Source organism: Bombina bombina, chromosome 4 (genome assembly GCF_027579735.1).
Source record: "Bombina bombina isolate aBomBom1 chromosome 4, aBomBom1.pri, whole genome shotgun sequence".
Taxonomy (NCBI): Eukaryota; Metazoa; Chordata; class Amphibia; order Anura; family Bombinatoridae; genus Bombina; species Bombina bombina.
In genome coordinates this window covers 368,918,191-368,936,330 of record NC_069502.1, presented here as the reverse complement: position 1 = coordinate 368,936,330, position 18,140 = coordinate 368,918,191, and the positions used below count along the sequence as shown (strand labels likewise).

At 38.4% G+C, this 18,140-nt stretch overlaps 1 protein-coding gene across 1 annotated transcript; it reads left to right on the top strand.

Annotated features, from left to right (window-relative positions):
• The first annotated feature begins 6,715 nt into the window (after positions 1 to 6,715).
• On the top strand, positions 6,716 to 17,320 carry EIF5A2 (eukaryotic translation initiation factor 5A2). The gene is made up of 5 exons (XM_053710133.1): positions 6,716 to 6,843; positions 7,784 to 7,969; positions 8,220 to 8,324; positions 13,506 to 13,637; positions 14,496 to 17,320. The coding sequence occupies exons 2-5, from the start codon at positions 7,805 to 7,807 to the stop codon at positions 14,556 to 14,558; spliced, it is 465 nt and encodes a 154-aa protein (XP_053566108.1). The 5' UTR covers positions 6,716 to 6,843; positions 7,784 to 7,804; the 3' UTR covers positions 14,559 to 17,320.
• The last annotated feature ends 820 nt before the right edge of the window (positions 17,321 to 18,140 follow it).

Sequence of the window (18,140 nt, the reverse complement as noted above, 5' to 3'; positions counted from 1 at the left end):
CAATCTTCAGTGTGCGGCCGACGATCACATGAAGAGGACCTCCACGTCGCCGAAGACCGCTCCGCACCTCCGGGAAGAAGATAGAAGCTGGCCCTGCAATGGATGAAGATGGTTCAACCTGGATGAAGACTGTGCTCTGTCTGGAAGAAGATGGATGTCTGGACTTTAGAAACGGTGAGTACATTTTTGGGGGTTATTGTTAGGTTTGTTTTTTGTTTGTTTTTTATTTTTTTAAATTAGGGCTTTTTTTATTTTTTAATGGGACGCAAAAGAGCTGATTGCAATGCCCATACAAATGCCCCTTTGGGGGCAATTGGTAGCTTAGGTTTATTTTAGTTAGGTCTTTTTTATTTTGGGGGTTTGGGTGGGTGGGGGTTGTATTGTTAGGGGGGACTTTGTCATTTTTTTGCAAAAAAAGTGTTGATTGCTTCAGGGCAATGCCCTACAAAAGGCCCTTTAAGGGCTATTGGTAGTTTATTGTTAGATTAGGGGTTTTTTATTTTGGGGTGGGTTTTTTGTTTTTATAGGGGTATTAGATTAGGTTTCATTTTTTTTATTTTGGATAATTTTGTTTATTATTTTTGTAATATTAGATTTTTGTTATTTTTCGTAAAAAAATTTTTTAGTAGTGTTAGGATTTTTTAATTTAGTAATTTAGGTTTTTTATTTTTGGTATATACAGTTGCAAGAAAAAGTATGTGAACCCTTTGGAATGATATGGATTTCTGAACAAATTGGTCATAAAATGTGATCTAATCATCATCTAAGTCACAACAATAGACAATCACAGTCTTCTTAAACTAAAAACACACAAAGAATGAAATGTTGCAATGTTTTTATTGAACACACCATGTAAACATTCACAGTGCAGGTGGAAAAAGTATATGAAACCCTAGACTAATGACATCTCCAAGAGCTAATTGGAGTGAGATGTCAGCCAACTGGAGTCCAATCAATGAGATGAGATTGGAGGTGTTGGTTACAGCTGCAATGCCCTATAAAAAACACACACCAGTTCTGGGTTTGCTTTTCACAAGAAGCATTGCCTGATGTGAATGATGCCTCGCACAAAAGAGCTCTCAGAAGACCTACGATTAAGAATTGTTGACTTGCATAAAGCTGGAAAGGGTTATTAAAGTATCTCCAAAAGCCTTGCTGTTCATCAGTCCACGGTAAGACAAATTGTCTATAGAAAGTTCAGCACTGCTGCTACTCTCCCTAGAAGTGGCCGTCCTGTAAAGTTGACTGCAAGAGCACAGCGCAGACTGCTCAATGAGGTGAAGAAGAATCCTAGAGTGTCAGGTAAAGACTTACAAAAGTCACTGGCAAATGCTAACATCCCTGTTAGCGAATCTACAATACGTAAAACACTAAACAAGAATGGATTTCATGGGAGGATACCACAGAGGAAGCCACTGCTGTCCAAACAAAACATTGCTGCATGTTTACAGTTTGCACAAGAGCACCTGGATGTTCCACAGCAGTACTGGCAAAATATTCTGTGGACAGATGAAACCAAAGTTGAGTTGTTTGAAAGAAACACACAACACTATGTGTGGCGAGAAAGAGGCACAGCACACCAACATCAAAACCTCATCCCAACTGTGAAGTATGGTGGTGGGGGCATCATGGTTTGGGGCTGCTTTGCTGCGTCAGGGCCTGGACGGATTGCTATCATCGAAGGAAAAATGAATTCCCAAGTTTATCAAGACATTTTGCAGGAGAACTTAAGGCCATCTGTCTACCAGCTGAAGCTCAACAGAAGATGGGTGTTGCAACAGGACAATGACCCAAAGCATAGAAGTAAATCAACAACAGAATGGCTTAAACAGAAGAAAATACGCCTTCTGAAGTGGCCAAGTCAGAGTCCTGACCTCAACCCGATTGAGATGCTGGGGCATGACCTCAAGAAACGGATTCACACCAGACATCCAAAGAATATTGCTGAACTGAAACAGTTCTGTAAAGAGGAATGGTCAAGAATTACTCCTGACCGTTGTGCACGTCTGATCTGCAACTACAGGAAACCTTTGGTTGAAGTTATTGCTGCCAAAGGAGGTTCAACCAGTTATTAAATCCAAGGGTTCACATACTTTTTCCACCTGCACTGTGAATGTTTACATGGTGTGTTCAATAAAAACATGGCAACATTTCATTCTTTGTGTGTTATTAGTTTAAGCAGACTGTGATTGTCTATTGTTGTGACTTAGATGATGATCAGATCACATTTTATGACCAATCTGTGCAGAAATCCATATCATTCCAAAGGGTTCACATACTTTTTCTTGCAACTGTATATTTTTTTTAAATAGTTATGTTAGATTTATTTATAGTTTAAGCTTAGTTTTTTTTTATTTCACAGGTTTTTATTTATTTGAAGGTAGTTATATTGTAAGTTTAATTTAAAGTTAGGGGGTGTTAAGTTTAGGGGTTAATAGTTTAATTTAGTTTGTCGCGATGTGGGGGGCCAGCAGTTTAGGGGTTAATAGTTTTATTTAGGTGTTAGCGATGCAGGTGGGCAGCGGATTAGGGGTTAATAGTTTTATTGTAGTGTTGGCGATGCGGGTGGGCGGCAGATTAGGGGTATTTAGACTAGAGGTTTATGTTATGTTTATACAGTGGGGCAAAAAAGTATTTAGTCAGCCACTAATTGTGCAAGTTCTCCCACTTAAGAGGATGAGAGAGGCCTGTAATTTTCATCATAGGTATACCTCAACTATGAGAGACCAAATGTGGAAACAAATCCAGACAATCACATTGTCTGATTTGGAAAGAATTTATTTGCATATTATGGTGGAAAACAAGTATTTGGTCAATATCAAAAGTTCATCTCAATACTTTGTTATATATCCTTTGATAGCAATGACAGAGGTCAAACGTTTTCTGTAAGTCTTCACAAGGTTGTCACACACTGTTGCTGTTATGTTGGCCCATTCCTGCATGCAGATCTCCTCTAGAGCAGTGATGTTTTGGTGCTGTTGCTGGGCAACATGGACTTTCAACTCCCTCCAAAGGTTTTCTATGGGGTTGAGATCTGCAGACTAGGCCACTCCAGGACCTTGAAATGCTTCTTATGAAGCCACTCCTTCATTGCCCGGGCGGTGTGTTTGGGATCATTGTCATGCTGAAAGACCCAACCACGTTTCATCTTCAATGCCCTTGCTGATGGAAGGAGGTTTGCACTCAAAATCTCACGATACATGGCCCCATTCATTCTTTCATGTACACGGATCAGTCGTCCTGTTCCCTTTGCAGAGAAACAGCCCCAAAGTATGATGTTGCCACCCCCATGCTTCACAGTAGGTATGGTGTTCTTTGGTTGCAACTCAGCATTCTCTCTTCTCCAAACATGACGAGTTGTGTTTCTACCAAACAGTTCTACTTTGGTTTCATCTGACCATATGACATTCTCCCAATCCGCTTCTGGATCATCCAAATGCTCTCTAGCATACTTCAGACGGGCCCAGACATGTACTGGCTTAAGCAGGGGGACACGTCTGGCACTGCAGGATCTGAGTCCCTGGCGGCGTAGTGTGTTACTGATGGTAGCCTTTGTTACGTTAGTCCCAGCTCTCTGCAGGTCATTCACTAGGTCCCCCCGTGTGGTTCTGGGATGTTTGCTCACCGTTCTTGTGATCATTTAGACCCCATGGGGTGAGATTTTGCGTGGAGCCCCAGATCGAGGGAGATTATCAGTGGTCTTGTATGTCTTCCATTTTCTAATTATTGTTCCCACAGTTGATTTCTTCACACCAAGCTGCTTGCCTATTGCAGATTCAGTCTTCCCAGCCTGGTGCAGGTCTACAATTTTGTTTCTGGTGTCCTTCGACAGCTCTTTGGTCTTCACCATAGTGGAGTTTGGAGTGTGACAGTTTGAGGTTCTGGACAGGTGTCTTTTATACTGATAACAAGTTCAAACAGGTGCCATTAATACAGGTAATGAGTGGAGGACAGAGGAGCCTCTTAAAGAAGAAGATACATAATATGCAAATAAATTCTTTCCAAATCAGACAATGTGATTGTCTGGATTTGTTTCCACATTTTGTCTCTTATAGTTGAGGTATACCTATGATGAAAATTACAGGCCTCTCTCATCTTCTTAAGTGGGAGAACTTGCACAATCGGTGGCTGACTAAATACTTTTTTGCCCCACTGTACATAACTTTCTTGTCTCCATAGACATCAATGGGGAATGCGTTATAGCGATCGCCATTCTGCAATCGCAGGTGTTAGTTTTTTCTAACACTTTTTCTCTATTGATGTCTATGGGGGAAAACGTGCACGAGCATGGCTTTTGTGCGGTATGGAGCTTATCGCACCATATCGCACAACAAAAGTTTTTTTGTAACTTGTAATGGCAGCGCTATGGAAAGTGCGATACCACTAAATTTTTAGCGTTATTTACGCACCGGGTGTAGCGTAAAACTTGTTATTTAGGTGTAAATTAAGTATATCACTTGACTGCAAAATAATGCAACAGAAAATTACAAAAAAAAATTTTATTAACATTTATTAGATATTAAATAAATAAAATAAATAGTACTTTGAAACCCAAAAAATGTATTTCAAGAATAAGACAGAGCATATGATTTTAAACAACATTCCAATACACTTCTATTACCAAATTTGCATCATTCTCTTGGCATCCTTTGATGAAAAGTATTCATAGGTATGTTCGTGAAGAGCTACAAACTACTGTAGACTGGGACCTCTCCTCCTCCTAGGGTAGGAGAACCATGAATTGTGACTTAATAGTGATGTGCATTTGGATCCTTTATGAGAATCTGAATGCAGAAGTAAGCAGTAGCTCGAGCACTTTGAATATGTTCGTAGCTGGATTGATTCCTGTAAAAGATCCCCACAATAAGAACTATGCAAATCCATATCTTAGAGTAGAGATCTTTTACAAGAATCAATCCGGCTATGAAAACATCCGAAGGGTACAAGCCGTTGCTTTAGGGTTGCCATCCGCCCCGGTTTCACCGGGACAGTCCCGGTCTGAGGCTCTGTGTCCCATTTCCCGGAACTAGCCTCAAATGCCCCGGGCTAAGCGCTCCCCTGGCGCAGCAGTGAGCAGACTTTACAAAATTTTAGCTGGCCAGAGGAGCGCTTAGCCTGGGGTTTCAAAACGGGTGAGTCAGAGTCTGCTGCCTGCAGGAGAGAGACGGAGATTGGTGTGGGAGGGACATTGGGAGGGGGGGAAGAGGGTCGAGGAGAGGAGTCGTCGCATCCGATTCCGGCTGCAGGTGAGAGCGGCAGAGAGAGTTGAGAGATTAGGTATGTTGTTTAATTGTAGTATTACCAAGTGGCATAGACTGCTGAAACGTTATTTACTTATTCCCGTGGGGTTTACCCGTACGACACGGGACACTTCCTTAGCCTAAATATTACAGAGAGATATTAGACCATACTCTGCACGTATAACCCTCCTCACGCCAGGCTTACAGCTTATGTGCTCTTTATATATGCTCGACTCATAAGAGGTTACAGGGCAAGACGTGAGGTCGCATATCCTTGCCAGCCATAATCCCTACTCTCCTTTATTTTTGTGTTAGGTACTGTACTGTGAGACTGAGGCAGGTGTTGTATATATATATATTATATAATATATATATATTATATAATATATATATTATATAATATATATAATATATATATATTATATAATATATATAATATATATATATATTATATATATATATATATGTATTATATATATATTTATATATATATATATATATATATATATAAATAAATAAATAACAATTGATTTCATAATGAATTTGAGGCCGCGAAAAGCAATGCCCCAAGCCACACCCTCTCCACGCCCACTTAAAAAGTGTCCAGGAATTTTCTGGGCAAAAGGTGGCAACCCTACGCTCCTTACTTCCACATGCAGACCCTCATGAAGGATCCAAATGCACATCCCTACTTTAACCTTTTAACGCCGTTATATTCCGTCATATTTACACTGGGCTTTAAAGCCGTTATGACGGAATAGAACGTCATATCAAACGGCTGTCCTGAAGCCTTCTGCGCTTCAAGGACTTGATCGCGGTCTGGAGGGCGTTCCTAGGGTTGTAGGGACGCCCCCCAGATGCGATCCAATAATTGAAATCTCGCGATCGTATGCACGATCGCGTAGTTTCAATTTGTCTACATCGGAACAGGTGTTCCGATGTAGACACTTTTACACTGTCACGAAAGGGTTAAGCTGCATGTGAATAGTGCTGCTGGACAGTACTATTCAGTACACCCTGCAAACCCATCTCATCTTGGTATTTTGTTTAGTCTGTTATATATTTGTATATTATCACAAATATCTGTCATTGTATTATTCTCCTATTTTTGTACCTAGCAATACAGAATTAGTCAGCACTAAAAAATAAGCAATAATACTAGGAGCTAGTTGTTTATTGTTTGCTGCACATATATGCCTTTTGCCATCATCTGATGTATTAAGCTAGGTCCCAGTGGTGCATTGCTGCTCCTGTGTCTTCCTATGTTTACTGTTTTTTTCACTATGCATAATAAGGCATTATATGAGGAATTACATTTTGAGTACAATGTGTTCCTCTTAGTTTAGAAACAACCCACAATATATGTGTTCGGCAAACTTAGAAGAAGGCAATGGCAAGGCATGTGTCATTCCGCGCCGGATCTTCATGTAGTGATCCCACCCCCTCAAGCTGCCTCTCCATGAGCCAGACCTGAACCAACCCACTTCTAAGCCGGAAGCGGAGGGGCTGGTCTTGCTGAAGCCTCCGTTGGCCCCGCCTATCCCGGGCTGCCGCAGTGAAATTGGGCGCGTTTGCGCAGTGACGTTCCTTTTTTTGTTGGAAGGTAAGGAAGGGCTAGCATGGCGCCCGTCTTCTCTTGTATTCCCTGTACATTTTGACAAGCGATCTTCATGCTGTAGTAGGAGAGAGAGAGCTGCAAGCGTGTGGGGTGTGCGGCAGACAGTAAGGCCGGGTAGGGTGGGTACTTGGTGCTTCGATATGGCGGTTGCGGCCTTGCCATGCCGCGTCGCTGGCTATCATGAGGAGGGCTGCCAGTCTGGGCGGAGTGTTATCCTAGATAAACTGCAATTGCTAGTGTTGTGCCATTGGGTCGCGTAACCGAGCTCTGGCAGTTTTCTCAAGGAAGAGCAACGTCTTGCGCCATACCATGGATTTCTGGGCGGGTGAAAAACCTTGTCCCGCCAAGCATGGGTGACGGCTGTCAGGGCCCCGGGTCTAGTGGTTGCAGGGAGCGCGGTTTCTTTTGCTTAGGAGTGGCGGGTCTGAGACACGTGGCTGTCCTGCCAATGCTGCAAATATGCATTTACGTTGTTCTAACTCACCACCGGCAATGTAGTGTATAATAATTTTGTCATGCCTCCTCTTTCAAAGTAGTGGTATCGAAACCATTGCACTAGACTGATGTATCTAACATTTTTGGTAATATATTGATTTCTATGATCTAATTACTGTAGACGAGTCCTTGCCTAATGTTGCATTTTTACCTGATGCTGCATTTTGTTTAAAGCTACCAACACCCTTCTTCATAAAGTCCCTTAGGGTATATTGAAATGCTGTTGAGATGTAGCTATAAAATAGATTTGCATGTAAGGATTGTCTTGTCATTAATAACTTCATTTATGCTATACTTGATATTATAAATTTGTCCATATATTTTTGGGTGGAAACTCCTTACACTTGTGATTCCTGGTTGCAGATTAAACTGTATCAAATATTCATGTACACTTGTTTTGGTTCATAATACTAATATGTAACTTTCTCAGTACTCTTAGACACCCAGCAACATGGCAGATGATATAGATTTCACCACTGGAGATGCTGGGGCATCTGCCACTTTCCCCATGCAGTGCTCTGCCCTGCGCAAGAACGGGTTTGTGGTCCTAAAAGGACGTCCCTGTAAGATTGTTGAAATGTCAACTTCCAAGACTGGAAAGCATGGTCATGCCAAGGTAAATACAAGGAGCCTGTAAATCATTTACTTATTGGTACCAATGTGCGTTTGTGGTTTTTGTCTTTTTTTTTGCCAACTACAGATACTTTGTTTACTGTGAGTAGGTAACTTGCAATGTGCAGAGATGGTTATGTTGGCTAACAATCTGGCAAGCTAAACAATATTCTTCACTATCCTTTTGAGTTTTGTGCAGTTTGCATTTGGTTAACCTTATCGTTTTTACTTAACTTTTTTTTTTTTCTCCTTAGGTTCACATGGTTGGTATTGATATCTTTTCTGGGAAGAAGTATGAAGATATTTGTCCTTCTACCCATAACATGGATGTCCCCAATATTAAAAGAAATGATTATCAAGTAAGTTTGTACACTGAAGCCTGAGTGTATTTTTGATCTTAACCCTTTTGAGTGCCAAGCACTTTCCCACCTGGGTGCTAAGCTGATTTAAGTATTTTTTTTTTTTTTTTTTTAAATTAACTTTTTTTTTTTCTTTCAGATCCCCAAGACTTATACATTGGAAAGGTTAGGAGATTAACTTTCCAACGGTAGGTCTTGGGGGTCTGTAGCTGCTTAGATGCCTGAGGTACAGGCTTCTAAGCAGCATGCTCCCTTTCTCTATACTTATTGTATTTTGTTAAAGTTGAGCAGTGATGTCATTGCGTGTGAAGTCACCACGCAAAACATGAAGCCCCTGTGATGCCTGTCACTATACAGGCCCGATCGCCAGGGTAGGAGCAGCTGGGAGCCCCAGATCTTCCTCAAGGTGGGAGTGCTAGCAACGGCTCTGAGCCTTCGTTAGTACCAGTGTGGGAAACTGCAACGGCTCAGACCCGTCGTTATCACTCAAGGGATTAAAATAACTAAAAAATTAAAATAAATTTCTATCACAATTGCTTTCATGCTTTGTAAAGGGCACTTTTGATGGAACTGCTACATTCTTTAATTTGTTATGTGTAATTAGATCACTAGCAATACTGCAACTGACTAATCCTTGCAAAAAAGGGTTAAACACAGTAAGGAGGGTACCACTTGGGAGTTGATGCTGAACTTATCAGCGGCTGCAGAAATCTCTGCTAGGAAACTACCAAGATAATTAAACTTGTTTGATAATAGAAGTAAATTAGAAAATGCAATTGTAAACTATTTTCAATCAAAATCATGAGTAATTTTCACTTAAGTCCCTTTTACACCCTTAAAATGTTACTAGATGGCCATTGTGGAAGATGTGTTCTGACCTGTTATAGCATATAAATAACACTAGCGACCCTGCAGGGGGTTGAAGACATTGCAGTTTATGGGTGCAAGTTAAAGGGACATTCCTGTCAAAATATAAATGCACATGGATGAATTGCATCTCTGAATAGAAATATATTTGCAATATACATGTATTGGCAAAAATGCTTCTAGCAAAAGTTATCCCGGTTTTAGCATGTGAAGCATAACTAGGTATTCTAAGTGCATCAGCATTTTAAATACTGCAGCTTCTCAGAACATTAGTGGGGCTTGTATCATTTCAGCACATAACAAATTGAGTCATTACTCGATGGTAAAAGCACCTTAGGCTCTCAGCAAGTGCTGTGTTCAAATTGCTGGTGCACAGTGCATACTTAAATACACTTTTGAAACAGTTATAGCTTTTATAAGAAGCATTTTTGGGAATGCATGTATATTACAAAAATGCTTCTATTCAAAACTGAAATGTATCCATGTGGATTCCAAGTTTGGCTGGAATATCCCTTTAAAGGAACATCTCAAAATTAAACTTTCATGATTCAGATAGAAAATGCAATTTAATCAATTTTCCAATTAATGTATCATATTTGCTTCAATGACTTGGTATCCTTTGAAGTAAACAGAGCTAGCTGAACACATCTGGTAAACCAACGACAATAGGCATATATGTGCAGCCAACAATCACCTGCTAATTCCCAGTCTATTCAACAAAGGATGCCAAGAGACCAAATCCTATCAGAGTTCTTTAAAATTGCATGCTCTATTATAATCCAATTTTTATTTTTTCTCATGATAACAGGAGCGTAAGCAACTAACTAAAGTTTAGTTCCACAGTATTAGTTACTTTATGTTAACATTTGCTAGTATAGATTTAATTATGGCTGTTGGATGTTCCTGCATTTTAAATGGATGTTTAAGTGAAACTTTCTAGAATTATGTGCCAAGAAATGTTTATGCTTTTCTTTATCCCAACTATCAAAGCAGTTGAACAGTATCAGTCAGTGAGCTGTTCATTCCTTAAAGGGACATTTTAAGTCAAGATTAAAGTGAAGGTAAACTTTGAATGAGAGCCCGTTTTTAAAAAAGAAATGCTATTACAAACAGGGGCGCTTTCATTCATCAAAGTTTACAAAGCAGCCGTTTTGATTAAACTTACCTTTATCTTTTCACAGCCAGAGCAGCTTCCTCCTCCTGGATTTCCTCTTCACATGTCGGCAATGACTAATCCAGCTTCCTCCAATCACGGCTTTCCCCCCAGGGTAGTCATTGCCTGAGGCCATGCTGTGATTGGAGGAAGCCGGATTAGTCAGACGTGTGAAGAGGATTTCCAGGAGGGGGAGCTGCTCTTGCTGTGCAAAGGAGAGGCAAGTTGTTAATCAAAACGGCTGCTTTGAATGAAAGTGCCTCTGTTTTTAATAGTATTTTTATAAAAAAAACAGGCTTTCATCAGTTTACCTTCACTTTAAGCTTTTATGATTCAGCTAGAGCATGTAACTTTAAACCACTTTCCAATTTGCGTCCATTAACCAAAGGTGCTCCTACTGAGCATGTGCAAGAATTCACAATATACATAAATGCGTTTATTGGCTGAGGGCTATCACATGATATGGGGTAGTGGAAATGCACAAGTTTGAAATTGTCAGAAAAAAATATCATTTGAAGTTGAGACTGTGCTATGGCATTGTCTGTTATGCATTTGATTATGCAAATCTACTTTTATTTACTGGTCCTTTAAAGGGACAGTAAACGCCTTATAATTACATTTCTTGTTACTATAGAACACTGATTTTTCAAACCTGTCCGAAGGCCTCCTCAACAGGCATGGTTTTCCGGATTACCTTGCATGAGAGCAGGTAAAATACCTTGCATGAGAGCAGGTAAAATAACCATATTTACTAACCAGTTGATTATTTCGCCTGTGCTCCAGTTCAGATATCCTCAAAATGCGCCCTGTTAGGGAGGGATAAGGACAGGTTTGAAAACCAGTGCTATAGTATAATGTAAAAGCCAAGTTAAACAAATTAACATAGTTTGTGTGTTTGATTATTTTCAGAGCTGAATTTCATGAAATGGGCAAAATGAGACAATATATTGCAGTTTCATGCATAACTAAATATTTTAGATTTAAATCTCAAGTTTACTGTCCTTTAAAGGCTTTTTTTGTACATCCTGTTAACTTTAAAATCAAAATAATTCTTTGACTCTAAAGAAATGTATTACTTTGATGTGAATAACAGAATTTATCACTAGTCCCTATAAATTATAAAGATGCAAATAACAACCACTTATTTTTTCTACACTTGAATATTCAACAGCTCAAGTAACTTCTCTGGATAGCATCTTGATGGTTGATATTTAGAAAATATTTAATTTTGTGTAATTCTTTGAAATGGATGCTTGTGGGTGTGAACAGTCTCAAAGTTGCTGTATAGCTAAGACCACTTAGTTTCTGCCTGTTTGCTTTTCTTAAAGTGAATAATGTTAAATGGAATGAGTGCCGTTTTTAAAAATACAATTTAAAACAGGGGCGCTTTTATTCATTAAACTTTACATTGCAGCGTTTCTAATTACTCTTTTTCCTTTGGAAACCTATACCAGTGATATGCTGCCTGCAGCTCCTATGTAATTAGCTCAGCAATGACAAATCAGGCTTCCAATCATGGCTTGCACCTCTGAGCATCCATCTTGTGAGGTCCTGCAACGATTGGAAGAAGCCTGTTGCGTCATTGCTGAGGTAAGTACAGAGGAGCTGTGGGTGGAGTATCGCCGGTCTGGGTATCCTAAGCAAAAGGTTAAGTATTTAGATTTTTATTTTTTTAAGTTAAATGAAATTGCTCCAGTTTTTAATTTAATTTTTTAAAAAGTGCATTCATTTAACTTTAAGTTCACTTAAAATTTGTACTAAGATTTCCTAACATGTTGGCACACTTGCCAACAGGAAACCAGTCCTTAGCTGAATACCTTATGAAAGGATGTACAGTAAGTTATTAAAACCCTTTTAAATGAATTAGGACTTGCCTGGTTTGGTTCACATGAATATTAGAAGGGCGACTTTGCGTTGTCTTAAAGTGAATGTAAATTTTGATGCTAAAGTGCCCATTTTTTAAAAAATTGATTAAAAACAGGGGCACTTTAATTCCTCAACTAACATTTCACTCGTGTTGTGAGTAAAATAAAAAACTTACCACCTTAATCTTAAAAGCAGCTCCAGCTTCCTCCACCCGTCGCAAAGCCTCTTCCTGGGTCTAAAATGAGGAATCGGGCTTCCTCCAATCACAGCGTTGAATCAGACACTGATTCCCCCTAGGGGGGAGCCATGATTGGAGGATGACCTTTCCATAATTTCTGACAGAAATAGCTTGCGACAACCGGAGGAAGCTGGAGCTGCTGACGCGTTTAAAGGGTATTTTTTTTTTTTTTATTGTTTTTACGAGTGAAATGTAAATTTTGATTAAAGTTCCCCCTGCTGATCACATTTTTAAAAACCGGGCACTTTAGCATCAAAATTTACGTTCACTTTAACTTCTTGGGTTATGCCTTTAAGATTTGTTGTGGCATTATCATGGTGGCTAATTACTATAGTCATTTGCAGCCAGATTAAAAAAGTTATGCAGTTCAGTTGTCCTTGGTGTATATTGACTGATGTGGGTCTAACTTTAAGATGACTCTTCAACAGTTGATAAAATTGGCATGTTGGTTTTGCCACTTTGTGAGCTGGGAATATGACTACATTAATTTGTAGAAAAGCTAGTTTTTGTTTTAGCACTATCAATTAAGATAAATCAGTGCCCGGTTTTTAATAATCCTATTAAAAACAAGGGCACTTTAATTAAAATTGACATTTCACTCATTTTCTTCAAAAACTTAGCTTTTTAATCCTGATAGCCGCTGCAGTGCTTTCTCTGCCCGTCGCAAGCCCTCTTCACGGGTCTAAAATGACTAATCCGGCTTCCTCCAATCACAGCGTTGCCTCAGGCCATGATTCTCCGTGCCCCCCCCCCCCCCCATGAAGCTGTGATTGGCAGAAGCCGGATTCGTCATTTCTGACGTATGAAGAATCTTCTGACCGCCAGGGGAATCGCTGGAGCAGCTGTCAGGATAAATAGCTAAGGTTTTTTTTTTTTTGACAAGTGAAATGTCAATTTTGATGAATGAAAGTGCCCTTGTTTTTAATAGGATTATAAAAACCAGGCAACGATTCATCTAAATTCACCTTCACTTTAAATTCTATATTTATCTTAACGCTATTGAAAGTTTATTTGCTAACTTTGTTTCTCCTCCCCCCCCCCCCCCAAACAAAACTAGCTAATCGGCATTAATGATAAATACCTGTCCCTTCTGAATGACAATGGAGATGTTCGTGATGATCTCAAGCTGCCAGAGGGTGACCTGGGAAAGGAAATAGAATCTAAATTTGAAGCAGGAGAAGAGATGCTGGTAAGTGATGATAAATAAGTTAAAGGGACACAAGTCAAAAAACTTACGATTCAGATAGAGCATCTAGTTTTAAGACACTTTCAAATTTACTTCAATTTCCAAATGTACTTTTTATTCACTTTTTGGGGAGTAAGATCCTACTGAGTATACAAGCTCACATGGTATACGTATACTAGTCTGTGATTGACTGATGTCTGTCACATGATATGGGGGGGTTAAATTTGTCAGAAAAATGCTGTTTAAAATTCAGATTAAGTGCTATTGCATTGTCTTTATGTATTATGTAATTCTACTGCATTGAGTGGTCCTTTAATAGACATAGAATAGCTTGAGACTGCAAGTGTGAAACGCATGTCAAATGAATTAAATTCAATAGGACAGGTCTGCAAGTTCTCAAATTAGCCTGAATTTAATCTAATGTTGCACACTTTAAAGTGATTTGAAACTCATACTTTTTTCCTTTGATTCAGAGCATGCAATTTTAACACAAGTTCTTATTTACTTCTATTACCACTTTTTTTTTTTTTTCAAAAACTTATGTAAGCTTAAGAGCCTGACCATTTCTGGAGCACTATATATGGCAGCAGTTATGCAAGAATGCTATCCATGTGCAAGAGCACTATAGGGCAGCATTGTTGCCTACCCATGTATCCAACAAATACCATGGGAAGAAAGCAAATTTGATAAAAGAAATGACATTTTTATTTTTTAGATTGTATCCTCTGTCTGAACCACTGACAATTTTGGGTTTCATATCTCTTTAAATATCAATGTTAAATGCTAAAGAGCTGTGATGATCCATTCCCTTTTTGGTTACAATTGTATGATTATGAGCTAAATTTGTGAATTGTTTTTCAGATCTCCGTCTTGCATGCAATGAATGAAGAATGTGCTGTAGCCATCAAGGCCATGACCAAATAAACTGGGATCCCAGGCACGAGCAATCTGCTATGGTCAAGATAAACCACAGATCTTAAATTTGGTTCTGATTGTCACCAAAGCTATGGCCTTCAAAACAACCTCATTTCTTTTTGAATTGTTTGCATATACTGCTGGATTCTAAAGTTGGTTATGCAAATTAACTGGCAATTTTCAAAATCACCTCAGTTTTAAACTAATTAGGAATGCTATAGTAGTTGCCTTTAACATTCCTATAGGTGTCCATTTTGAGGGTCCAATAAAACTGATCAAGCATCTTTAGTGAGTATGTTCTATTGGGTCTGTTTTGCTCATAATGCATACAGATTAAATCAGATTTAGATAAATTAGGTAAAGGCACCTGGAATAAAAGGTAATTTCACTAAGCAGTCTAAACCAACCTTGATATACCTTATGAATACATAGACAAGAGCTTAAACTAATTTAAAATGGCAAGTTTAAAATGTATGCATGTTAGACTCTTAGTACCAAGCCTGTATCTTGGTCAGTAGAGAAACTGGAGTGATTTGTAAATGCCAGTTGATATGCTTTCTTTCCGGTCCCATACCTTAAAGTCCTGGTGGCCATGCAAAACTAAATTGTATTACCTCTGAACTCTCTCCTATGCCAATGTTGGCTTTGCATATTATAACCTTATCAAATGGTGTCAAAGCCTGCCTACAGTCTGGACAGGTACTCAGTATGTTGGGTGATTCTACATAGCAGGCATCTGGCACGAAATGAGGGTTAGAGTTGTTAATGCTACAGATTTTCACTCGAGGCCTTTGTCATCAGACTGAAAAAAAAATAAAAATCGAAAAATACACTTCAGTTGCTTTTTCTTTTATTGTATTTATCTTGAAATATTAAACTGAGTAAAGACCTTCCCAGGAATCGTTTTGCAGTGCTTCCAGTGTGTTTATTTCTTACATTTGGACTGTCCTGTAGCACAAAATCTTAACACATGGAGTATGTTTTAAAAAACAAATGTTGCTTTGGATTTGCTTAAGGTATATTTCCTTAAACCGCCAGGGCTTCTGCGATACAAAATTATATATATATTTTGTGCATGTTAATGCTATGTGCATTATGCTACTTGGGGGGGGGGGGGGGAAATAGTTTAATGGAGGTTAGGGTTAAGTTTTTTTTCTCTCCCTGTGATCTCCTATTCATAGTAAACATTTGAGTTTGTATTTCTAAGGATTTCACATTGAATAACACAGCTGGTGGCTTTCATACCTGTCAGAGCAACCATTTTAAACCTACATGTCATGAATCCTGAGCCTCTCGTCCTGTCATTCAACTGTACAATTTAATGAAACCCTAACTTCATAGAGTTCATTTGAATAAATGCTACTGCTGACACTTCAACTCTTTACAACAGGTTGTATAACGTTATACTTTTTACAACCGTTCAGGTGACAAGATTTTTATTATTTTTACTACAATAGAAACACAATTTAATTTCTTATGCTGTCGCTGGAATGCCTGAACTTGGGAGGTTTTGAAATTGTCCTCTTCATGAGGGTAGACAGTCTTGAGCTAGTTCTAGCTTTAATGCATTTTAACACCATGTCATCTAGTCACAATTAGGATCATTCACTGAGAAGGAATTTCACTTGCTGCTGTTACATACAGCACACTGCTGGTCACAGACTTGTAATCTTCCAACACTTGATATAAAAGCTTCCAGTGCTCTAAAGTTGCAATTTACATCTCTATACTTGGTTGTCTTTTAGCTTCCATGGTATAGAAAGTGATTTCACTTGAGACAAATAGCTTATGGGTCTTTAGGAAGATTTCACGGTGCTCTTATGTCTCCTACTTGTTTTCTCTGTTGCATAAAATACCTTATAGTTGCTCTGCTTTTGGTTGAACATTACAAAAGTCTAGTTAATTGTACAAGAAACAGTGTTTTTTAAGTGTTCTGAATAGGATGCAATTTTGATAATTGCAACATACTTTCACACTCCATGTGTAATCTTAACATGGTCAATTGCAGCCTTGTTTGTAAAGGTGTTCTGTGAATTGTTTGGGTAACATGTATGAACCTTTCAAGCAATAAGTAATTAGGCTGTATGACTTGTTCCTCGGTATGTAAAGTGTTAAAGCCCTAAAGTTTATTCCTATTTACATACAGTATGAATGCAGATTTTTTCCAACCACCTTTTTACAAATGTATTATATTGACTTGCTTTGTCTTGGTGATTTTTTTTTTTAAAAAACAACCCTGTATGCTGGTCTGTGGTTAAAGATGTATAGAATACATTTTAATAGTGGAAAGCAAAAAATGTTTGCACATGATGGCAGCAAGGGCAGTCTAGATGAGGGTTGTTTTGCACATGGCTTTCCCCTTTAAGAGCTGTCTTCTTGCCAGCATGTTTTGACTTCTACAAATTTTTGATGTAAAATGTGGTTATTGCGCATTGAGTAAGGAAGCTTTACAAAAATTCAAATTTGCTGCTATAGATTGCAAATCCTAACACTACACACATTGGCTACAAGACTTTCAATTTTTCAGGAAGGTTTCTAAATGCTACTGTTAAAGCAAAATCTTGCTAGAATACGTGGTTGACTAGGTTTGTATAAAGTTTTGTTTTTCCTTCCCAGTCATTTCAAGTGTATATTTAAAAAAATAAAAAAATAGGCTTGTATATTCCCAACTTGTAAAGATACTTAATCAAAACATGTAAAGTTTTATGATTGTTACTAGGTTTAATTTGTGGATTGAATGTTGAACTATCAATAAAGCATAGGTGATTTCAGATGGTCATCTAGTTTTTATTTACTCTTCCTGTGATTCTTCATCATTTGCTTTGCATATTGTGTAACAAATGAATGTGTTAAAATTTGCAAACGTTTAAAAACACAATTTGCTGCATTTTAAGAGCACTACCATGATTTTGATTTACCAGTTAGCATTACTTTGTTCTGTTCCCTGAATGTCAGATTAACAATCAAATGTCTAAACTGTTTTTATTCCTATTCCAATTAAAGTATTTAAAGGGACACTGAACCCACATTTTTTTTTGTGATAAAGAAATATCATGAAATTTTAAGCCACTTTCTAATTTACTCCTATTAAATTTTCTTCATTCTCTTGGTATCTTTATTTGAAACGTAAGTTTAGAAGCCTGCCCATTTTTGGTAAACAACCTGGGTTGTCCTTGCTGATTGGTTGATACATTCACCCACCAATAAAAGTGCTGTCCAGCAGACTGAACAAAAAGTTGCCTTTTTCAAATAAAGATAGCAAGAGAACAAAGAAATTAGAGTAAATTAGAAAGTTGCTTAAAATTGCATGTTCTAGCTGAATCACAAAAGAAAATTTGGGTTCAGTGTCCCTTTAAACAATGAAGACACTAACTAGAATCTTACTGTGACAGGTCTGCTCTAGCTAGGCAATTTGTGAAATGGCTGATAATGAATACAAGATTTTAAAAGTGCAGTATCTTAAAGGGCCATAATACCCAAATGTTTAAACACTTGAAAGTGATGCAGCATAGCTGTAAAAAGCTAACTAGAAAATATCACCTGAACATCTCTATGTAAAGAGATTTTACCTCAAAAGTTCCTCAGTAGCCA